This window comes from Dryobates pubescens, chromosome 12 (assembly GCF_014839835.1).
Source record: "Dryobates pubescens isolate bDryPub1 chromosome 12, bDryPub1.pri, whole genome shotgun sequence".
Taxonomy (NCBI): domain Eukaryota; kingdom Metazoa; phylum Chordata; class Aves; order Piciformes; family Picidae; genus Dryobates; species Dryobates pubescens.
The window spans coordinates 5,011,783-5,035,044 of NC_071623.1; the positions used below are offsets into that span (position 1 = coordinate 5,011,783).

Consider the following 23,262-nt stretch of genomic DNA (forward strand, 5'->3'; position numbering starts at 1 on the left):
CTCTTCAGTACATTGCAAGCAGCATCATTGGCTCAACCAGCTGGCTGTTATCCATGAAGTGACACAAGGGAGGAGCACCCCTGGAATGGTTTAGATGTGTTGCTGGTTTCATGTCTCTGGCTGGCTTGTGCCAGAAGAGGCCCAATTAAGCCCTAATTACTTTGGAGAGCACAAGTGCATAATTCATCAGTGCTTCCCTAAGGAACCAGCAGACCTGGATTTAATGAGCTTATTGAGCAAGCACTGCAGGTGAAAGTGACCATGAGGCAATGTGACAAAGGCTCCTATTCTGTGCACGTGGTGCTGGGTCATTCAGCCTCACGCTGGGAGCTTGGCCAGCAGCAGCAAAGAGCATTAACCACTGGTCAGAAATGCTGAGGGAGGCTGTATTTTGTGCCTGCTTTTTAGGGAGGGAGAGGAGAGCCAAAAGCTTGCAAGGGTCCCCCAGGGGTCAAAGAAATATGTCTGGAAGCTCTTCACAGTGGGTTGTCAGTTGTGAAAGTGATAATCATAGAGTGATAGAATCACAGGATGGGTTGGGTTGGAAGGGAGCTCCAAAGGGCCTCCAGCCCAACCCCCTGCACCCAGCAGGGACATCCTCCACCAGAGCAGGTTGCTCACAGCCTTCTCCAGCCTCACCTTCAACAGCTCCAGCCATGGAGCCTCAGCTCCCTCCCTGGGCAACCTGTGGCAGTGTGGCAGCAGCCTCCTGGGGCAGAACTTGTTCCTCACAGCCAATCTCCATCTGCTCTGCTCTCCTTTCAAACCCTTGCCCCTGGTGCTGTCCCTGCAGGCCTTTGGGCACAGTCCCTCTGCAGCCTTCTTGGAGCCCCTTCAGGCCCTGGCAGGCTGCTCTGAGGTCCCCCTGGAGCCTTCTAACCCAAACCAAAAGTGCTTGCATCCACTGCAAACTGAATTTTGCCCTTGGCAGTAGTGGTTGTGGGTTTCATGTTAAAATACAGATGGAATCAGAGAGTCATAGAAGGGTTTGGGTTGGAAGGACCCTCCAAAGGTCATGTTGTGTGGTATGACAGGCAACAATAAATGGACTTCACTAAAAGAAAAGGCAACCAACTCAGTATCCTAGAATCTGTAGTATCCACTGGCTTGAGAGCAGCCCTGAAGGAAAGGCCTTGGGGGTGCTGGGGGAGGAGAAGCTCCACAGGAGCCAGCAGGGAGCACTTGCAGCCCAGAGAGCCAAGCAGAGCCTGGGCTGCAGCAAGAGAAGTGTGGCCAGCAGGGCCAGGGAGGGGATTCTGCCCCTCTGCTCCACTCTGCTGAGACCACAGCTGGAGCTCTGGGGCCAGGTCTGGAGCCTCTGTGCCAGGAAGGGTCTGGAGGTGCTGGAAGGTGTCCAGAGAAGGGCCAGGAGGAGGAGCAGAGGGCTGGAGCTGCTCTGCTGTGAGGACAGACTGAGGGAGTTGGGGTTGTGCAGGCTGGAGAGGAGAAGGCTCCCAGGAGACCTTCTGGTGGCCTTCCAGGATCTGAAGGGGGCTCCAAGCAAGCTGGGGAGGGACTTTTGAGGGGGTCAGGGAGTGATAGGACTGGTGGGGATGGAGCAAAACTAGCAGTGGGGAGATTGAGCTTGGATGTGAGGAAGAAGTTGTTGCCCAGGAGGGTGGTGAGAGGCTGGCAGAGGTTGCCCAGGGAGGTGGTGGAAGCCTCCTGCCTGGAGGTGTTTGCAGCCAGGCTGGCTGTGAGCAACCTGCTGCAGTGTGAGGTGTCCCTGGCCATGGCAGGTGGGGTTGGGGCTGGCTGCTCCTTGAGGTCCCTTCCAGCCCTGCCAGCTCTGTGAATCACAGAGCCGTGGAATGGCCTCGGCTGGAAGGGGCCTCCGAAGGTCGTAGCGGGAAGTGAACTTGGCTCACGTTCCTCAGGAGGAATGCAGATGCTAGGATCCACTGCAGATGTCTGGTGTTAAAATATCCCTTCCTGAGGTGGTGCTGCTGCCTCCCTCGCTGTGCACACCTCTGCAACCCTGAGCTGATGCCTTGGGGGACCCTGTTCCTGTCGTGCCTGCAGGGAGCTGAGCGACGTGGACTGCGACGGGGCCCTGACGCTGCCCGAGTTCTGTGCTGCTTTCCACCTGGTGGTTGCCAGGAAGAATGGTTACCAGCTGCCAGAGAGGCTGCCAGAGACGCTGCTGCCTGAGTACCTGCAAGCAGGTAATGGCCCCGAGGCAGGCTGGGCTCCTGTAGCCACCTCAGCAGCCCATCCTGCCTGCGGGACAGGTTTCATGTCCCATCCTGCAGCAGGATGTGCTGAGGGCTGGGCCATGGCTCTTTGCAATGTCTGTCAATCTCTGGGGGGTGGGGGTCAGGAGGAGGCAGGGGCCAGGCTCTGCTTGGTGGTGCCCAGTGTCAGGCCAAGGGGCAGCAGGGAGAAGCTGGAGCCCAGGAGGTGTCACCTCGAGAGGAGGAGACACTTGTGCGTGGTGAGGCTGCTGGAGCCCTGGAGCAGAGAGGCTGTGGAGTCTCCTTCCAAAGCCAGCTGGATGTGTTGCTGTGGGAGCTGCCCTGGGGGCTCCTGCTCTGGCAGGGGGCTTGGCCTGGCTGCTCTCTGGAGCTCCCTTCCAACCCCTCACATCCTGTGATTCTGGGATAGTTAACTGACCATGAGCCAGCAGAGCCCAGGTGGCCAAGAAGGCTGAGGGCATCCTGGCTTGGATCAGAAGAGGGAGGGCAGAGGGACAGGAGGTGACCATCCCCCTGTGCTCAGCACTGCTGAGTGCTGTGTTCAGCTCTGGGCTCCTCACTGCAGGAAGGACACTGAGGGGCTGGAGCCTGTCCAGAGAAGGGCAACGAGGCTGGAGCAGGGCCTGGAGCCCCTGGGCTAGAGGAGGGGCTGAGGGAGCTGGAGGTGTTCAGGCTGGAGAAGAGGAGGCTGAAGGAGACCTCAGTGCTCTCTACAGCTCCCTGAAGGGAGGTTGGAGTGAGGAGGGGGCAGCCTCTGCTCCTGGGTGGCAAGGGACAGGAGCAGAGGAGATGGTTCCAAGCTGCAGCAGGGGAGGTTCAGGCTGGATCTCAGGAAATATTTCTTCCCTGGAAGGGCTCTCAAGCATTGGAATGCTCTGCCCAGGGCAGTGCTGGAGTCCCCATCCCTGGGGGTGTTGCAGCAGTGTGTGGAGCTGGTGCTGGGGGCCATGTTTGGTGCTGGGTGGAGGGTTGGACTGGATGAACTTGGAGCTCTGTGATACTCTGGGATAATCCAGCAAGGTTTACAAGGCTCTTCTGATGATTTCCAACCCCCCACCCCCCTCAGGTGTCTGTCTTTTGAGGGTGTGTTGAAAAGCCTGGATGAGACTGGCTAGGGCTGGGTGATAGGTTGGACTGGATGATCTTGGAGGTCTCTCCCAACCTGGCTGATTCTGGGACTCTGTTCTATGATGAAAATGCTGCTGGCCTGCTGTAGAATTTACTGTGCTCACAGATGCTGTTAGATGCAGCTGCTGCCTGTTTCAGAGGCTGAAGGCTTCTGTAATTCCACTTCAGGTAACCCCCAGGTCCTCCTGTCAGCAATTGCAGCAGGGGGGAGGGGATTACAGCAGTCTGTGCAGCACCAGGATGACTCAGGTCAAACTCTTCAGGCACCTCAGGAGCAATGTGCAGGGAGAAGCCTCTCCTCTGCCCTACCTTCTCCTCACTTAGGTCCCTTTTAATTAGACATGAGCTTTGAAACACCTCCTGCTCCAGCTCAAAGCTCTGCCTGGTTTGCTAGGGCAGGGAGGATTAATCCCAGCTGGTAACAACAGTGCTAAGGGGTAGTGTTTTAAGACCTAACCAAACCTCCACTCAGTTTGATGGCACAGAATCTGTTAAATAAAGACAGGGAGAGAAGAGCCAAATCAAGCTCCAGTTAGGGAAAATTAAGTGCTCAGCCTGGATCAGGTTGGGGAAGTCACTGCTGGTGGAGGCCAAAGTGAGAAGCTCCTGCAAGAGCTGCACTTCCCAAGGCCTCAGCACTTTCAGTCTCTCCACCTACCCTCTCTGACCATGATTACAGCCTCTCTTTTCCCTCCTGCACCACCAGCTTGTCCACTGCTCTCCCCCTGTTCTCAGGGAGAGTTAGCTTCTGAGTGCCTCCATGCAAGGAGCTTCTTGGGGTGTCTTCACATTAAGCCTTTTGGGGGAGACCTGCAATGGAAGTAAGGAGTTCTAGGAGTGGAGAATCAGGATGTCAATGAGAGAAGGAGCATGGGAAGCTGTGGTCTTTCCATGGGAGTCCTCTACTGGGTTTCTCCCCCCACCCCCCATTTGTCCCATTCACACTGGGGCTTTCACCATCTTCTTAGAATGGTTTGAGTCAGAAGGGAGCTCCAAAGGGCATCCAGTCCAACCCCCTGCACTCAGCAGGGACATCCTCCACCAGAGCAGCTTGCTCACAGCCTTCTTCAGCCTCACCTTCAACAGCTCCAGCCATGGAGCCTCAGCTCCCTCCCTGGGTAACCTGTGGCAGTGTGGCAGCAGCCTCCTGGGGCAGAACTTGTTCCTCTCAGCCAATCTCCATCTGCTCTGCTCTCCTTTCAAACCCTTGCCCCTGCTGCTGTCCCTGCAGGCCTTTGGGCACAGTCCCTCTGCAGCCTTCTTGGAGCCCCTTCAGGTCCTGGCAGGCTGCTGTGAGGTCTGCCTGGAGCCTTCTCTTCTGCAGGCTGCACACCCCCAGCTCCCTCAGCCTGTGCTCACAGCAGAGGTTCTTCAGCCCTCTAATCATCTTTGTGTCCCTCCTCTGGAGCCTCTCCATCAGGTCCATGTCCTTGCTGTGCTGAGGGCTCCAGAGCTGGCCCCAGCCCTGCAGCTGAGGTCTCCCCAGAGCAGAGCAGAGGGGCAGGATCCTCTCTCTCCAGCTCTGGCCATGCTGCTTTGGATGCAGCCCAGGCTGCCCTTGGCCTTCTGTGCTGCCAGTGCCCCTTGCTGCCTCCTGCCCAGCTTCTCCCCCCACCAGCACCCCCAGGTCCATTTCCTCTGGGCTTCTCCCAAAGGTCCCAACCCTCTCTACCCCAGAGGTGATCCCTATGCCCCTCTAATGGGATACCAGGTAGGATTATTGTCCCTGGGATGTTTGTCAGCCATGGCTCTGAGCCCAGGTTCTGCTCTGTCGAAGTGAAAGGCGAAATGATGCCGGAGTTGGTTTTTCAGCAGCGTGTATTGACCAGAGCCTTGGCACATCTCTGTCCTGATGGTTTGGTTTGGTTTCTTCTCTCTTTGCAGCTTCCTTGAAGCCCATCCATGACTGCACACTGTTTGATTCCTACTCTGAGGCGTTGCCAGGGGCTCAGCAGAGTCGGGACTTCAGCCGTGCGGAGGTGAGAAGGGGAGTGCAGAGCACTGGGACAGCTTCAGCCTGACACTGCCACAGGTGGCAGCAGAATTGTGAGTCTCTGAGAGGAGCCTGGAGAAGAGGAGGCTCAGGGGAGACCTTCTTGCTCTCCACAGCTCCCTGAAGGGAGGTTGTAGCCAGGAGGGGGTTGGTCTCTTCTCCCAGGCAGCCAGCACCAGAACAAGAGGACGCAGTCTCAAGCTGTGCCAGGGAAGGTTCAGGCTGGAGGTGAGGAAGAAGTTCTTCCTAGAGAGAGTTGTTAGCCATTGGAATGAGCTGCCCAGGGAGGTGGTGGAGTCACTATCCCTGGAGGTGTTCAAGAGGGGATTGGATGTGGCACTTGGAGCCATGGTTTAGTCATGAGGTGTTGGGTGACAGCTTGGACTCGATGATCTTTGAGGTCTGTTCCAACCTTATTGATTCTATGATTCTGTGACTTTAGGAGTCTCCAAGCTTCCCATTAAGCCATCTCCCAGCAGTTTGTTCAGAGTTTGGAAGGGGCTGACAGGCTTATGAAGGGCCTGGAGCACAGGAGCCATGAGGAGGGGCTGAGGGAGCTGGGGGTGTTCAGGCTGGAGAAGAGGAGGCTGAGGGAGACCTCAGTGCTCTCTACAGCTCCCTGAGGGGAGGTTGGAGTGAAGGGGGCAGCCTCTGCTCCTGGGTGGCAAGGGACAGGAGCAGAGGAGATGGTTCCAAGCTACACCAGGGGAGGTTCAGGCTGGATCTCAGGAAATATTTCTTCCCTGGAAGGGCTCTCAAGCATTGGAATGCTCTGCCCAGGGCAGTGCTGGAGTCCCCATCCCTGGGGGTGTTGCAGCAGTGTGTGGAGCTGGTGCTTGGGGACATGGTTTGGAGTTGACCCTGCAATGCTGTGTCAAAGGTTGGCCTGGATGGTCCTCTCTGGTGCTTTATCTGGCAAAGCAAACTGTGGTGCAGGATAGGATATCCCCTTCCTTTGTGCTGAGCTGTGTCCTTCAGTGTTTGACTGCAAACATGAGCTGGATCCATAAACAAATCTCCTTTCTTTAAGAAGCCATCAGCTGAAGAGGCTCCTGCTAGCCCTGCCCTGTTACAGGATGGAAAGAAAGATGACAAACAAGGTAAGCAAAGAAATCCATAACCTCTGGGGGTTTATTTCCCATGATGGGTTAAGCCTTGTGGCTCTGGTGGGGCTGCACATTTGCTGCCAGAAGCTGTGGTGTGCTTCACTTCTCAGCTGGTTGTGTGGTGCTGTGCATGTAGAGAGACAGCTCCCTGAGAGCAGCTAAGATTCAGGCAAAACAGTCTCTGAGTTGGCCTCCAAATGGCTTCTGCCAGATGTGAGTAATCACAGAACCAGGCAATGTTGCAAAGGCTCTCAGAGCTCACCTCCTCCAGCCTCCCCACCATGGGCAGGGGCACTCTCAACCAGACTGGGCTGCTCATGGCCTCTTCCAGCCTGGCCTTTGGAAAGGCCTTGGAGAGACAGGACAAGAAGGAATGTAAATCCTTCCCCCAAAAAGTCATCCTGTGAATGAAAAGTAGCATCCTGACTGGCAAGGGACCCCACTACTTAACTAAGGTCAGGAAGTTCAACCAGGCCAAGGGCAAGGTCCTGCAGCTGGGTCAGGGCAATCCCAAGCACAGAGCCAGGCTGGGTGAGGAGTGGCTGAGAGCAGCCTGGAGGAGAAGGCCTTGGGGGTGTCAGGTGGTGCCAAACTCCCCAGGAGCCAGCAGTGGTCCCTGGCAGCCCAGCAGGCAGCTGTGTGCTGAGCTGCAGCCAGAGCAGGGAGAGCAGCAGCACAGGGAGGGGATTCTGCCCCTCTGCTCTGCTCTGCTCAGCCCCCACCTGCAGCACTGCCTCCAGCTCTGGGGCCCCCAGCACAGGGAGGGGATTCTGCCCCTCTGCTCTGCTCTGCTCAGCCCCCACCTGCAGCACTGCCTCCAGCTCTGGGGCCCCCAGCACAGGGAGGGGATTCTGCCCCTCTGCTCTGCTCTGCTCAGCCCCCACCTGCAGCACTGCCTCCAGCTCTGGGGCCCCCAGCACAAGAGGGACCTGGAGCTGCTGGGTAGGCTCCAGAGGAGGCCACCAAGATGCTCAGAGTGCTGCAGAAGCTCCCCTGTGGGGACAGGCTGAGAGAGCTGGGGCTGTTGAGCCTGGAGAAGGCTCCAGGGAGACCTCAGAGCAGCCTCCCAGTACCTGAAGGGTAGTAGAGGAGGGCTGGGAAGGGACTTTTGCCAAGGGCTGGGAGTGATAGGATGAGAGGGAATGGCTTGAAGCTTGAGGAGGGCAGACTGAGGGTGCTCTCAAACTCCCAAATACTCAAACCCTGAGGCAACCTGGGCATAAACCTTCCTGTTCTTGACTGTCATGCTTTTAGAGACTTACTTTTTGAGTGCCTAAGTGTTCTGAGGGCGTTTGGTTCCTCTCCAAGCACGTTTGGCATCCTGAAGTGTTCTAACCCTGGCCTAAATGCTCCTTATTCCTCAGAGCTGATAACCTGCAGAATTTACCTGCAGATACCTGAAGTAACTCTCATGGTGTGCATTTTTGTCCCCTTGCAGCTCTTCAAGGAAGTGCTGCTCTCAAAACCATACCAAAGGAATTTCAGCACTTGACCATGAAAACAGGTAAAAAATAAACACCCCACCCCAACAATTCTGCTGCTCCCTTCAGAACTCTGCTAAAAGAGTTTTCTCTCTCAGTAGGCCCCACATTAGTGGCATTGGATTGATTCTTTAGCTTTTGCTCCCCTGCTGTTGCATTACTGAAACGGGGTTTTATCTCAGAATGGCTGTATCATGGGATCACAGAATGGGTTGGGCTGGAAGGGAGCTCCAAAGCTCCTCCAGTCCACCCCCCCTGCACTCAGCAGGGACATCCTCCACCAGAGCAGGTTGCTCAGAGCCTTCTCCAGCCTCACCTTGAACATCTCAGAATCACAGAATCACCAAGGTTGGAAGAGACCTCAGAGATCATCAAGTCCAACCTGTCACCCAATACCTCATGACTACTAAACCATGGCTCCAAGTGCCACATCCAATCCCCTCTTGAACACCTCCAGGGATGGGGACTCCACCTCCTCCTTGGGCAGCACATTCCCATGGCCAATCTCTCTCTCTGGGAAGAACTTTCTCCTTACCTCCACCCTGAACCTTCCCTGGCACAGCTTGAGACTGTGTCCTCTTGTTCTGGGGCTGGGTGCCTGGCAGAAGAGACCAACCCCCACCTGGCTCCAACCTCCCTTCAGGGAGTTGCAGAGAGCAAGAAGGTCTCCCCTGAGCCTCCTCTTCTGCAGGCTAAGCAACCCCAGCTCCCTCAGCCTCTCCTCACGGGGCTGTGCTCCAGACCCCTCCCCAGCTTTGTTGCCCTTCTCTGGACACCTTCCAGCAGCTCAACATCTTTCCTAACCTGAGGGGCCCAGAACTGGACACAGGATTCAAGGGTTGGCCTAACCAGTGCTGAGCACAGGGCACAAGGACTTCCCTGCTCCTCAGCTCCCTCCCTGGGCAACCTGTGGCAGTGTGGCAGCAGCCTCCTGGGGCAGAACTTGTTCCTCACAGCCAATCTCCATCTGCTCTGCTCTCCTTTCAAACCCTTGCCCCTGCTGCTGTCCCTGCAGGCCTTTGGGCACAGTCCCTCTGCAGCCTTCTTGGAGACCCTTCAGGTCCTGGCAGGCTGCTGTGAGGTCTGCCTGGAGCCTTCTCTTCTGCAGGCTGCACACCCCCAGCTCCCTCAGCCTGTGCTCACAGCAGAGCTGCTCCAGCCTCTGATAATTTTTTAAGTTTTATATTTAACTCCAACCCTCTGTCTGTCTAATTTTTGTTTTCCATTTTTTATATATTTTATTTTGATGTTTTTATTTCTAATTTTCTTACTTTTCAAAGGATTTCTTTATTTTCTTCCTAGTTATTTTCTTTCTAGTTCTTATTTTCCTTTTATTTTTTCTTTTCCTTTTCTTTCTTACTTTCTTTCTATTTCCTGTTTCCCTTCTCTTATTTTCTGTTTCTTATTTGCCTTCTATTTATTTTCTTTCTAGTTCTTATTTTCTATTTATTTTCCTTTTATTTCTTATTTTCCTTTTATTTATTTTCCTTTTATTTCTTCTTTTCCTTTTATTTCTTCTTTTCCTTTTATTTCTTATTGTCTTTCTATTTCTTATTTTCCTTCTATTTTTTATTTTCCTTTTATTTCCTACTTTCATTTCTTATTTTCCTTCTATTTGTTATTTTCCTTCTATTTCTTATTTTCTTTCTATTTCTTATTTGTCTTTCTATTTATTTCTTATTTGTCTTTCTATTTCTTTTATTTCTTATTTTCTTTCTATTTCTTTTCTTTCTCTTATTTTCTGTTTCTTATTTTCCTTTTATTACTTCTTTTATTTCTTACTTCCCTTTTATTTCTGATTTTCTTCTTATTTCTTATTTTCTTCTTATTTCTTATTGTCTTTCTATTTCTTATTGTCTTTCTATTTCTTATTTTCCTTTTATTTTACTTTCCTTGTTCTTATTTTCTTTCTATTTCTTATTTTCTTTCTATTTCTTATTTTCCTTTTATTTCTTATTTTCCTTTTATTTCTTATTTTCCTTTTATTTCTTATTTTATTTCTGTTTCTTATTTTCTTTCTCTTACTTTCTATTTCTTATTTTCCTTTTATTTTACTTTCCTTGTTCTTATTTTCTTTCTATTTCTTATTTTCTTTCTATTTCTTGTTTTCCTTTTATTTCTTGTTTTCCTTTTATTTCTTATTTTCCTTTTATTTCTTATTTTCCTTTTATTTCTTATTTTCCTTTTATTTCTTATTTTATTTCTGTTTCTTATTTTCTTTCTCTTACTTTCTATTTCTTATTTTCCTTTTATTTCTTATTTTCTTTCTATTTCTTATTTTCTTTCTCTTATTTTCTAGTCCTTATTTTCTTTCTATTTATTATTTTCCTTTTATTTCTTATTTTCTTTCTATTTCTTATTTTATTTCTCTTATTTTCTATTTCTTATTTTCCTTTTATTTCTTATTTTCTTTCCATTTCTTATTTTCTTTCTTATTTTCTTTCTCTTATTTTCTATTTCTTATTTTCCTCTTCTTTTCCTCTTATTTCTTATTTTCCTTTTATTTCTTACTGTCTTTCCATTTCTTACTCTCTCTCCATTTCTCATTGTCTCTCCATTTCTTACTGTCTTCCTATTTCTTATTTCCCTTTTATTTTGCTTTCCCAGTTCTTATTTTCTCTCTATGTCTTACTTCCTTTCTTATTTTCTTCCTAATTCTTATCTTCCTTTTATGCCTTATTTCCTTTTTATTTCTTATTTCCTGTACCACATCATCCCCAATAGCTGCATGTTTTGAGGGAATCCTCCCACAATTACTTGTGTGCCCTGCTGATGAGCTGCCTGCTTTCTAATACCCTTTCTTTCCCCTCTCCTATTATACCATCCCTTCAGAAAGGTGAAGCTGGAGCTGGATATTGTGTAGCTGTAGCCTTGAATTTCCTCACTGTTCCAAAGCCCTGAAGAAAATCCTCAGCAGCAGCAGCAGAATCCCATTTGGTCACCAGCAGTCAGCTCAGGATTCTCTCCTCCTGCTGTGCTGTTTCCCTCACCAAGATGTCCTTGGAGACTTGGAATGTCAGCTTTACCTGCAGCTTTGGAGGCCAAAGGCTTTCTGAGAGGAGGGATGAACAGAATTAACAGCCCCCATAAAAGGAGGAAAATGGGAAGGCTCTTAACCACAGCTCAGCCTGGGATCAACATGCAGACTTCCTGTTCCTAAGTGGCATGGAATTGTGGCTGTGGTTTAATAATGAGCAATTGCAGCTTTGGAAAGACCTGGGTGGTGTGGCTGGAGGGGGAAGCAGCAGCTGCAGTGGTGTTCTCTGGGAGCTTCACAGAGAGTCAGGAGGATTAGCACCACTGCAAGCTTTAATGGCAGTTCCCTCTCCCTCTCTTGGAGCTCCTTGGGAGAGTTTGCTGCACAAAAAGCTGGGATGGCTGTGAGGCAGTTTGGGGGTGACAGCAATCTACTAGATCTTAGAATCACAGAATGATAGGAGTTGGAAGGGAGCTCTGGAGATCATCCAGTCCAGCCCACCTGCCAGAGGAGGAGCACCTGGTAAAGTGACCATTTGTGTCACTGCCAGCTCAGTTTGAGGTGATTCCATCCAAATCATGAACTGCCTGACCCTGAAAGGACTTTCTTTTCATAAGTACTCTGTGCCTGTCCTTGTGCCACATGCTGCTCCTTGTCCTCTGTGAGCCTAAGCATGACACAAGGCATGTGGTTGGCATGCTAGAGGGCAGGGATCCATCCAGACAGACCTTGTCAGGCTTCAGAGGTGAGCCCAAGCCAACCTCATGAAGTTCAATAAGGCCAAGGGCAAGGTTCAGCAGCTGGGTCAGGGCAATCCCAAGCACAAAGCCAGGCTGGGTGAGGAGTGGCTGAGAGCAGCCTGGAGGAGAAGGCCTTGGGGGTGTCAGGTGGTGCCAAACTCCCCAGGAGCCAGCAGTGGTCCCTGGCAGCCCAGCAGGCAGCTGTGTGCTGAGCTGCAGCCAGAGCAGGGAGAGCAGCAGCACAGGGAGGGGATTCTGCCCCTCTGCTCTGCTCTGCTCAGCCCCCACCTGCAGCACTGCCTCCAGCTCTGGGGCCCCCAGCACAAGAGGGACCTGGAGCTGCTGGAGAGGCTCCAGAGGAGGCCACAAAGATGCTCAGAGGGCTGGAGGACCTCCCCTGTGGGGACAGGCTGTGAGAGTTGGGGCTGTTGAGCCTGGAGAAGAGAAGGCTCCAGGGAGACCTTAGAGCAGCCTCCCAGTACCTGAAGGGTAGTAGAGGAGGGCTGGGAAGGGACTTTTGCCAAGGGCTGGGAGTGATAGGATGAGAGGGAATGGACTGAAGCTTGAGGAGGGCAGATGGAGACTGAAGAGGAGGAAGAAATTCTTCCCAGTGAGGCTGGGGAGACTCTGGCACAGGCTGCCCAGGGAGGCTGTGGCTGCTTCCTGCCTGGAGGTGTTCAGCACCAGGCTGGATGAGGCCTTGAGCAAGCTGGGCTGGTGGGAGGTGTCCCTGCCCATGGCAGGGGGGTTGGAACTGGATGATCTTCAAGGTCCCTTCCAACCTAAAGCATTCTAGGAGTCTATGACTGTATGCAGCCCCCTGTGGAGGGGCCTGTGCAAGCTATGAAAAAGCATTTGCCAGCTGCTAGCACAGGTAGCTCCTGCTCTGTGTTCTGGAGGACCTTTGGCAGTCCCAGGCCTATGCTGTGTAGTAGTTGTGTCTGGTTTGGAAGCAGACATAAATGCAGGAACCTAGAAGCTCTCAGATTTACTTCTTTCTGTCTCTTTTTTGCCCCCCTCTCCCCTAACCTCTTTGCTTTACTGAAGGTTTGTGCCTTGATTGCCAGAAGAATGGGCAAAGTACCAGGATTCATTTCAGGTCTGCACTGGGATCCTTGATGTTGCTGCAGTGCCTTGAGGATGTCTCAGTGGACTGCACTGCAAAGCCATCACACAGAGATGCTTTCTCATACATCTCTGGTGTTAGGAAGGAGAGGAACAAAAAAAGGCACAAAAAGGCTGCTGTAAACCAAGGCACAGCCTCAAGGAGCTGCTCAGACCAGAGAGCTCAGCTCTGTTATTTTCCTGCTGCATGTGGCAGGATATTTGGATGTTTGGCATGCAGAAAAGAAGCCTTTTTTTATGTTGATAGAACTGGCTTTGATCAAAACTTAGCCTGTAGAGCTTTCTCTCTTCCCCTTGACTCTGCTCTGCTCAGACCTCACCTCCAGTCCTGCCTCCAGCTCTGGGGTCCCCAGCAGGAGAAGGACACAGAGCTGCTGGAGGGGGGCCAGAGGAGGCCACAAAGGGCTGGAGCAGCTCTGCTGTGAGCACAGGCTGAGGGAGCTGGGGCTGTGCAGCCTGCAGAAGAGAAGGCTCCAGGGGCAGCTCAGAGCTGCCTGCCAGGAGCTGAAGGCATCCTGCAGGAAGGCTGCAGAGAGACTTTGGCTGAGGGGGGCTGGAGCCAGGCCCAGGGGGAATGGTTTGGAGCTGAGGCAGAGCAGGGGCAGAGTGGAGCTGAGGCAGAAGTTGTTGAGGGTGAGGGTGGTGAGAGTGTGGCACAGGCTGCCCAGGGAGGCTGTGCCTGGGGGTGTTGAAGGCCATGCTGGCTGAGGCCTTGCTTTGTCACAGCAGCAGGCAGGAGTGCAGCTCTCAGACCCAGGGCTTATCCTGCCTTCTGGTGGCCAAATGCAAAGGTGAAGCTCCCTGCTTCTACCTGTGGGCTTCGCAGGCCTCAGGACATTGACAGACAACCGAAAGCGAAGGGGAAGGAGAAGTGAGAATGAGTCCTCGCTGCTCACATGAGATCAGCAGCCTCTCACATCCTCCTGTGTGATGAGCTCTGCCTCTGCAGCTCAGGGCTTTTGTTTCAAGGATGATACTTAAGCAGTTCTCTTTTCTTCTGTTCCAGCTGCTCAGGAATCCAGTGCACTCAGAGCCAGACCACGCTCCAGGTACTGCTTTTCCTTTCTCTTCCAGGAGAAGACTTAAGCTCCTCTGGGGTTGGACACAAGGTGTAACAACTGCTGCTTTGGGTTTTTGGGGGGGTTGGGATGGGTTTGGTGTTTTTACTTGGTGTTTAACTGCAAGTCCAGCTGGGATCAGACAGATGGACCAGGAGGGATCTGTCAGCACTGAACCCTGCAGAAACACTGCTCTAGGGCCCTCTGCTCTCTGGTGATAAGGGGCTTGGGACTGTTGCCTGCCTGCCTTGCCAGGGTGGTGGCTGCCTCTAGCCCAGCCCAGGAGTGTTGTGGTGGAGTGGTGGGGACCAGAGGGAGCACACTCAGCAGTTCTGTGCTGTGGAAGCCTGCAGAGTGGTTGCTTGTGGAGGCAGCCCCTGCACTAGCAATAGTAGCTCAGCTCACAGCTGGGGGTGGGGAGTGAATCTTTTCACTGCTGTGCTCATACCTGACTGCAGCTGGTTGAACTGTGGTGGAAGGAGCTATGGGCTTAGACTGGTGCACTGGAAGTGACACTGGCTGAATCTGAATGCTTGGAGGAGGGCTCTGTGCTAGAAAACACTGTGTAGAAATGGATTACATGTTGAGCCTGGCAGTGCAGAGCCCTGGTGAGTGCCATGTCAGGCACTCACTTTCAAAACTGGCTTTTTTGGTGCTAGCTAGGGAACATCAGGGAAGGGCTGGAGAGAGTCCATGGCAGAGCCCCCAGGCTGCTGCAGGCAGTGGAAGATGTCCCTGTGAGGCCAGGCTGAGGCAGCTGGGGCTTGGAGCTGGGAGCAGAGGAGCCTGAGGGCTGCCCTCAGTGCTGGGGCTGAAGATGTGCAGGGCAGTGTGGGGAGGAGGCAGCCAGGCTCTGCTGAGGGCTGTGCAAGGCCAGCCCAAGGGGCACTGGGTGGCAGCTGGAGCAGAGGAGGTGGCAGGGGAAGAGGAGGGAAAGCTTTTTGGCTGGGAGGGTGGCAGAGGGCTGGAGCAGGCTGGCCAGAGAGGCTGTGGAGTCTCCTTGTGTGGAGGCATTGCAAAGCCAGCTGGATGTGTTGCTGTGGGAGCTGCCCTGGGGGCTGCTGCTCTGGCAGGGGGCTTGGCTTGGCTGCTCTCTGCAGCTCCCCTCCAACTCCTCACACTGTCTCAGGGCTCTGTGTTGTCACTGCTGTGGTTTTTGCCCAAGAGCTGCTGTCTTGTCACTCATTCTGGTGAGCTCACTTACAATAAGGGCATGGCACTGAAAACTCTTCCAAGACAAGCAGCTCAGCACCAGCAGAGGTTCTGTGTCACATGTAGATTTTGAAGCAATGATGGCCTTTGCAAACAGTCCCTCTGCAGCCTTCCTGTGTCCCCCTTCAGCTCCTGGCAGGCAGCTCTGAGCTGCCCCTGGAGCCTTCTCTTCTGCAGGCTGCACAGCCCCAGCTCCCTCAGCCTGCCCTCGTAGCAGGGGGGCTCCATGCTCAGCCCTGTGTTTGCCCAGGTTTGGGCCCTTTGGAGCCATTCAGTTTTTTCTGGATTTTGTGGAATTTGGTGACTTTGGGAAGAAAAACTAACCAAATCTTCCTCTAACAGTCAGAATGTTCTACAGTACCAAATGTGAGAGGGGGCTTGAAGCCACACCTGTATAAACACTGCCCTTGCAGTTGGGAAAGGCAGCAGCAGCTGTGAGGAGCCAGGGGGGGGGAATTTGACTCAGATTAATTCAGAGTCCTTGCTCCAGTTCCTCTGTTCAGGTTGGATAAGCAAGGCTGAGGTTGTGACTTATGAGGCCTTAGAAACTCCCAGCCCTGGGAGCATGGCTTGTTCCTTTCTCCACAGGGCCCTCTGCTGCCAAATCAATCTCTCTTTTTATGAGGGGGGGAGCTCAAGAGTCATCAGGGCAGGGAGTTTCCCCTCTCACCCTGCCTCCTGGTCACTGTATTTGTAGCTGCTGTGCCCTGTGGCTGTTTGAAGGGAATTTCTCAGCTAAAATGTGCTCTGCTTTTTGTCCTCTCTGCTTTCCTTTAGGTCTTACTCCAGCACATCCCTAGAAGATGCCATGAAGAAGGGAGAGGAGCCCCCAACTCCGCCTCCAAGGCCACAGAAATCACATTCCAGAGCTTCCTCTCTGGATCTGAATAAGATATTTCAGCAAAACACCCAAGGTAAGGCTTGCTTGCTTGCTGCCCTTCTTCTCAGAGCCTTTAGGTTGAGCTGCATACTTGGCAGCTTGCTCTTGGCAGGCTGTGCAGCTGCCTGCCCCTGCTCTGAGCAGTCACACCCTGCAGCACAGGAGAAGCTGCACTGCCCTTGCAGTTGCACTTCTCTCCCCTCAGTTGCAGTGGGAGGACAACAGAAAATCACAGTTGCTGTAATTAAGGTGATTATAACCTTCTCTGGCACTATAATGGCTGAACATATGGCAGCCTGTCATCACTGCCTGGCTGGAGCTGCTCTGCCTCTTTGGGTTGGTCTCAGCAGGAGCTGCAATAGATTTGGGTTCTGTGGTAATGTTTATGTTGTGCTCATTCACAGAGTCACAGAGTGTGAGGGGTTGGAAGGGAGCTCCAGAGAGCAGCCAGCCCAAGGCCCCTGCCAGAGGAGGGGGGCCTGAGGTCTTTTCCAGCCTGGTTCATTCCATTCCATTCCATTCCATTCTCCTCTCCTCTCCTCTCCTCTCCTCTCCTCTCCTCTCCTCTCCTCTCCTCTCCGAACCTCTCCGAACCTCTCCGAACCTCTCCTCTCCTCTCCGAACCTCTCCTCTCCGAACCTCTCCTCTCCGAACCTCTCCTCTCCGAACCTCTCCGAACCTCTCCTCTCCGAACCTCTCCGAACCTCTCCTCTCCTCTCCGAACCTCTCCTCTCCTTTCCTCTCCGAACCTCTCCTCTCCTCTCCGAACCTCTCCTCTCCGAACCTCTCCTCTCCTCTCCTCTCCTCTCCGAACCTCTCCTCTCCGAACCTCTCCTCTCCGAACCGAACCTCTCCGAACCGAACCTCTCCGAACCTCTCCTCTCCGAACCTCTCCGAACCTCTCCTCTCCAAACCTCTCCTCTCCTCTCCGAACCTCTCCTCTCCTCTCCTCTCCCCTCCGAACCTCTCCCCTCCGAACCTCTCCGAACCTCTCCTCTCCGAACCTCTCCTCTCCGAACCTCTCCTCTCCGAACCTCTCCTCTCCGAACCTCTCCTCTCCTCTCCAAACCTCTCCTCTCCTCTCCAAACCTTTCCTCTCCTCTCCGAACCTCTCCTCTCCTCTCCGAACCTCTCCTCTCCAAACCTCTCCTCTCCTCTCTGAACCTCTCCTCTCCTCTCCGAACCTCTCCTCTCCTCTCCGAACCTCTCCTCTCCAAACCTCTCCTCTCCTCTCCTCTCCAAACCTTTCCTCTCCTCTCTGAACCTCTCCTCTCCTCTCCGAACCTCTCCTCTCCGAACCTCTCCTCTCCGAACCTCTCCTCTCCGAACCTCTCCTCTCCTCTCCGAACCTCTCCTCTCCGAACCTCTCCGAACCTCTCCTCTCCTCTCCGAACCTCTCCTCTCCGAACCTCTCCGAACCTCTCCTCTCCGAACCTCTCCTCTCCGAACCTCTCCGAACCTCTCCTCTCCGAACCTCTCCTCTCCAAACCTCTCCTCTCCAAACCTCTCCGAACCTCTCGTCTCCTCTCCGAACCTCTCGTCTCCTCTCCGAACGTCTCCTCTCCGAACCTCTCCTCTCCGAACCTCTCCGAACCTCTCCTCTCCTCTCCGAACCTCTCCTCTCCGAACCTCTCCTCTCCGAACCTCTCCTCTCCGAACCTCTCCGAACCTCTCCTCTCCAAACCTCTCCTCTCCGAACCTCTCCGAACCTCTCCTCTCCTCTCCGAACCTCTCCGAACCTCTCCTCTCCTCTCCTCTCCGAACCTCTCCTCTCCGAACCTCTCCGAGCCTCTCCTCTCCGAACCTCTCCTCTCCAAACCTCTCCTCTCCAAACCTCTCCGAACCTCTCCTCTCCTCTCCGAACCTCTCCTCTCCTCTCCGAACCTCTCCTCTCCAAACCTCTCCTCTCCTCTCCTCTCCAAACCTTTCCTCTCCTCTCTGAACCTCTCCTCTCCTCTCCGAACCTCTCCTCTCCGAACCTCTCCTCTCCGAACCTCTCCTCTCCTCTCCTCTCCTCTCCTCTCCGAACCTCTCCTCTCCGAACCTCTCCTCTCCGAACCTCTCCTCTCCTCTCCGAACCTCTCCTCTCCGAACCTCTCCTCTCCGAACCTCTCCGAACCTCTCCTCTCCTCTCCGAACCTCTCCTCTCCGAACCTCTCCTCTCCGAACCTCTCCTCTCCGAACCTCTCCGAACCTCTCCGAACCTCTCCTCTCCAAACCTCTCCGAACCTCTCGTCTCCTCTCCTCTCCTCTCCTCTCCTCTCCGAACCTCTCCTCTCCGAACCTCTCCTCTCCGAACCTCTCCGAACCTCTCCTCTCCTCTCCGAACCTCTCCTCTCCGAACCTCTCCTCTCCGAACCTCTCCTCTCCGAACCTCTCCGAACCTCTCGTCTCCTCTCCGAACCTCTCCTCTCCAAACCTCTCCTCTCCGAACCTCTCCGAACCTCTCGTCTCCTCTCCGAACCTCTCCGAACCTCTCCTCTCCTCTCCGAACCTCTCCTCTCCGAACCTCTCCTCTCCGAACCTCTCCGAACCTCTCCGAACCTCTCCTCTCCGAACCTCTCCGAACCTCTCCTCTCCTCTCCTCTCCGAACCTCTCCTCTCCTCTCCTCTCCGAACCTCTCCTCTCCGAACCTCTCCGAGCCTCTCCTCTCCGAACCTCTCCTCTCCAAACCTCTCCTCTCCAAACCTCTCCGAACCTCTCCTCTCCTCTCCGAACCTCTCCTCTCCTCTCCTCTCCTCTCCGAACCTCTCCTCTCCGAACCTCTCCTCTCCTCTCCGAACCTCTCCTCTCCTCTCCTCTCCGAACCGAACCTCTCCTCTCCTCTCCGAACCTCTCCGAACCTCTCCTCTCCGAACCTCTCCTCTCCTCTCCGAACCTCTCCTCTCCTCTCCGAACCTCTCCGAACCTCTCCTCTCCTCTCCGAACCTCTCCTCTCCTCTCCTCTCCTCTCCTCTCCGAACCTCTCCTCTCCTCTCCTCTCCTCTCCTCTCCTCTCCGAACCTCTCCGAACCTCTCCTCTCCTCTCCGAACCTCTCCTCTCCTTTCCTCTCCGAACCTCTCCTCTCCTCTCCGAACCTCTCCTCTCCTCTCCTCTCCGAACCTCTCCTCTCCGAACCTCTCCTCTCCGAACCGAACCTCTCCGAACCTCTCCTCTCCGAACCTCTCCGAACCTCTCCTCTCCAAACCTCTCCTCTCCTCTCCGAACCTCTCCTCTCCTCTCCTCTCCCCTCCGAACCTCTCCCCTCCGAACCTCTCCGAACCTCTCCTCTCCGAACCTCTCCTCTCCGAACCTCTCCTCTCCGAACCTCTCCTCTCCAAACCTCTCCTCTCCTCTCCAAACCTTTCCTCTCCTCTCCGAACCTCTCCTCTCCTCTCCGAACCTCTCCTCTCCAAACCTCTCCTCTCCTCTCTGAACCTCTCCTCTCCTCTCCGAACCTCTCCTCTCCTCTCCGAACCTCTCCTCTCCAAACCTCTCCTCTCCTCTCCTCTCCAAACCTTTCCTCTCCTCTCTGAACCTCTCCTCTCCTCTCCGAACCTCTCCTCTCCGAACCTCTCCTCTCCGAACCTCTCCTCTCCGAACCTCTCCTCTCCTCTCCGAACCTCTCCGAACCTCTCCTCTCCGAACCTCTCCTCTCCGAACCTCTCCGAACCTCTCCGAACCTCTCCTCTCCTCTCCGAACCTCTCCTCTCCGAACCTCTCCTCTCCGAACCTCTCCTCTCCGAACCTCTCCTCTCCGAACCTCTCCGAACCTCTCGTCTCCTCTCCGAACCTCTCCTCTCCAAACCTCTCCTCTCCGAACCTCTCCGAACCTCTCGTCTCCTCTCCGAACCTCTCCGAACCTCTCCTCTCCTCTCCGAACCTCTCCTCTCCGAACCTCTCCTCTCCTCTCCTCTCCGAACCTCTCCGAACCTCTCCTCTCCGAACCTCTCCGAACCTCTCCTCTCCGAACCTCTCCGAACCTCTCCTCTCCGAACCTCTCCGAGCCTCTCCTCTCCGAACCTCTCCTCTCCAAACCTCTCCTCTCCAAACCTCTCCGAACCTCTCCTCTCCTCTCCGAACCTCTCCTCTCCTCTCCGAACCTCTCCTCTCCGAACCTCTCCGAACCTCTCCGAACCTCTCTGAACCTCTCCGAACCTCTCCGAACCTCTCCGAACCTCTCCTCTCCGAACCTCTCCGAACCTCTCCGAACCTCTCCGAACCTCTCCTCTCCGAACCTCTCCTCTCCTCTCCGAACCTCTCCTCTCCTCTCCTCTCCGAACCGAACCTCTCCTCTCCTCTCCTCTCCTCTCCTCTCCTCTCCTCTCCGAACCTCTCCTCTCCTCTCCTAACCTCTCCTCTCCTCTCCGAACCTCTCCGAACCTCTCCTCTCCTCTCCGAACCTCTCCTCTCCTCTCCTCTCCTCTCCTCTCCGAACCTCTCCTCTCCGAACCTCTCCTCTCCGAACCTCTCCTCTCCGAACCTCTCCTCTCCGAACCTCTCCGAACCTCTCCGAACCTCTCCGAACCTCTCCTCTCCGAACCTCTCCGAACCTCTCCTCTCCGAACCTCTCCTCTCCTCTCCTCTCCTCTCCGAACCTCTCCTCTCCTCTCCTCTCCGAACCTCTCCTCTCCTCTCCTCTCCGAACCTCTCCTCTCCTCTCCTCTCCGAACCTCTCCTCTCCTCTCCGAACCTCTCCTCTCCTCTCCGAACCTCTCCTCTCCGAACCTCTCCGAACCTCTCCTCTCCTCTCCGAACCTCTCCTCTCCTCTCCTCTCCGAACCTCTCCTCTCCGAACCTCTCCTCTCCGAACCTCTCCGAACCTCTCCTCTCCGAACCTCTCCGAACCTCTCCTCTCCGAACCTCTCCGAACCTCTCCTCTCCGAACCTCTCCTCTCCAAACCTCTCCTCTCCAAACCTCTCCGAACCTCTCGTCTCCTCTCCGAACCTCTCCTCTCCTCTCCTCTCCGAACCTCTCCTCTCCGAACCTCTCCGAACCTCTCCTCTCCGAACCTCTCCTCTCCGAACCTCTCCTCTCCGAACCTCTCCTCTCCGAACCTCTCCTCTCCGAACCTCTCCTCTCCGAACCTCTCCGAACCTCTCCTCTCCGAACCTCTCCTCTCCTCTCCGAACCTCTCCTCTCCAAACCTCTCCTCTCCAAACCTCTCCGAACCTCTCGTCTCCTCTCCGAACCTCTCCGAACCTCTCCTCTCCTCTCCGAACCTCTCCTCTCCGAACCTCTCCTCTCCTCTCCTCTCCGAACCTCTCCGAACCTCTCCTCTCCGAACCTCTCCGAACCTCTCCTCTCCGAACCTCTCCTCTCCGAACCTCTCCGAGCCTCTCCTCTCCGAACCTCTCCTCTCCGAACCTCTCCTCTCCAAACCTCTCCGAACCTCTCCTCTCCGAACCTCTCCTCTCCAAACCTCTCCGAACCTCTCCTCTCCGAACCTCTCCTCTCCGAACCTCTCCTCTCCTCTCCTCTCCTCTCCGAACCTCTCCGAACCTCTCCGAACCTCTCCTCTCCGAACCTCTCCTCTCCTCTCCTCTCCTCTCCGAACCTCTCCTCTCCGAACCTCTCCTCTCCTCTCCTCTCCGAACCTCTCCTCTCCTCTCCTCTCCTCTCCTCTCCTCTCCGAACCTCTCCTCTCCGAACCTCTCCGAACCTCTCCTCTCCTCTCCTCTCCTCTCCGAACCTCTCCGAACCTCTCCTCTCCGAACCTCTCCGAACCTCTCCGAACCTCTCCGAACCTCTCCGAACCTCTCCTCTCCGAACCTCTCCTCTCCTCTCCGAACCTCTCCTCTCCTCTCCGAACCTCTCCTCTCCGAACCTCTCCTCTCCTCTCCGAACCTCTCCTCTCCTCTCCTCTCCGAACCTCTCCTCTCCTCTCCGAACCTCTCCTCTCCTCTCCTCTCCTCTCCTCTCCTCTCCGAACCTCTCCTCTCCTCTCCGAACCTCTCCTCTCCGAACCTCTCCGAACCTCTCCTCTCCTCTCCTCTCCTCTCCTCTCCTCTCCTCTCCGAACCTCTCCTCTCCTCTCTGAACCTCTCCTCTCCTCTCCTCTCCGAACCTCTCCTCTCCGAACCTCTCCTCTCCTCTCCTCTCCTCTCCTCTCCGAACCTCTCCTCTCCTCTCCTCTCCGAACCTCTCCTCTCCTCTCCTCTCCGAACCTCTCCTCTCCGAACCTCTCCTCTCCTCTTTCATTCCATTCCTATTCTATTCTCATTCTTTTTTCATTCTACTCTACTCTACTCTGCTCTGAGTACTCCCAGAGTCCAGGGTGTTTTTCTCCTGGGAGTGAAGGATGTGCATTAAGAGGACTGCAACATTGCCCCTCAGAAAACAGTCCACTTGCATTGTGCCCAGCCTGCAGCACAGCCTGCAGAGCATCCTGGGGGACCAGAAATAGAGTCACAAAGTCATACAGTCCCAGAATGTGAGGGGCTGGAAGGGAGCTCCAGAGAGCAGCCAGGCCAAGCCCCCTGCCAGAGCAGGAGCCCCCAGGGCAGCTCCCACAGCAGCACATCCAGCTGGCTTTGCAATGCCTCCACACAAGGAGACTCCACAGCCTCTCTGGCCAGCCTGCTCCAGCCCTCTGCCACCCTCCCAGCCAAAAAGCTTTCCCTCCTCTTCCCCTGCCACCTCCTCTGCTCCAGCTGCCACCCAGTGCCCCTTGGGCTGGCCTTGCACAGCCCTCAGCAGAGCCTGGCTGCCTCCTCCCCACACTGCCCTGCACATCTTCAGCCCCAGCACTGAGGGCAGCCCTCAGGCTCCTCTGCTGCAAGCTCCAAGCCCCAGCTGCCTCAGCCTGGCCTCACAGGGACATCTTCCACTGCCTGCAGCAGCTTGGGGGCTTTGTGCTGGAGTCTCTCCAGCAGCTCCTTGCAAGTTCAGAAGCAGGAAGCAAACTCCTCACTTTTAAAGGGGAAGCAAATGAAATTCCTCACGTGCAGAGCCTTTTTTGATGTTAAACTCTTCCATATGCCTTGGGGGCAAGGAGAAACCACTCTCTGAGTAAAAAGCAAGGGTGGTTTCTTTTGACAGGGGTGCATGGGGAGGGGAGGGAAAGAAAATGCAGGAGAGCAGCTGTGAGGAGTGAGCTGAAAGCAAAGCTGTCTGCAGCAGGTTAGTGTCTGAGTGGTCCCTGCCTGGCACAGTGAGGGGTGGATGGAGAGGGGAGCTGCTTGCTCAGGGCAGCAGTGCCATAGCAGTGCCCTTGACCCAGGCCAGGCCTTCCTGCAGTGCACACCAATCCTCTGAGCCAAGCACTGGCTTCAACCTGGAGGTGGTTGTGCTTCAGAAGACAGCCAGGGTTTGTCTGTGGCCAGGAATGTTTGAACTGGGCTCTCTGATGTGGTGGTTGGAGCAGAAAAGGAAAGAGTTTCACT

The 23,262-nt window shown here is 54.4% G+C and overlaps 1 protein-coding gene across 3 annotated transcripts in view; it reads left to right on the plus strand.

Moving 5' to 3' along the window:
• Window positions 1–23,262, plus strand: part of REPS2 (RALBP1 associated Eps domain containing 2) — a 100,947-nt gene that overhangs the window by 50,827 nt on the left and 26,858 nt on the right. For 2 of the 3 annotated variants that reach the window (XM_054165988.1, XM_054165990.1), the window contains exons 8-13: window positions 2,023–2,165; window positions 5,208–5,302; window positions 6,347–6,416; window positions 7,861–7,926; window positions 13,752–13,794; window positions 15,793–15,929. In XM_054165988.1, coding sequence (XP_054021963.1) covers window positions 2,023–2,165; window positions 5,208–5,302; window positions 6,347–6,416; window positions 7,861–7,926; window positions 13,752–13,794; window positions 15,793–15,929 — 554 coding nt within the window. The remainder of the gene's footprint in view (window positions 1–2,022; window positions 2,166–5,207; window positions 5,303–6,346; window positions 6,417–7,860; window positions 7,927–13,751; window positions 13,795–15,792; window positions 15,930–23,262) is intronic. The other variant, XM_054165989.1, reaches the window with a different exon arrangement.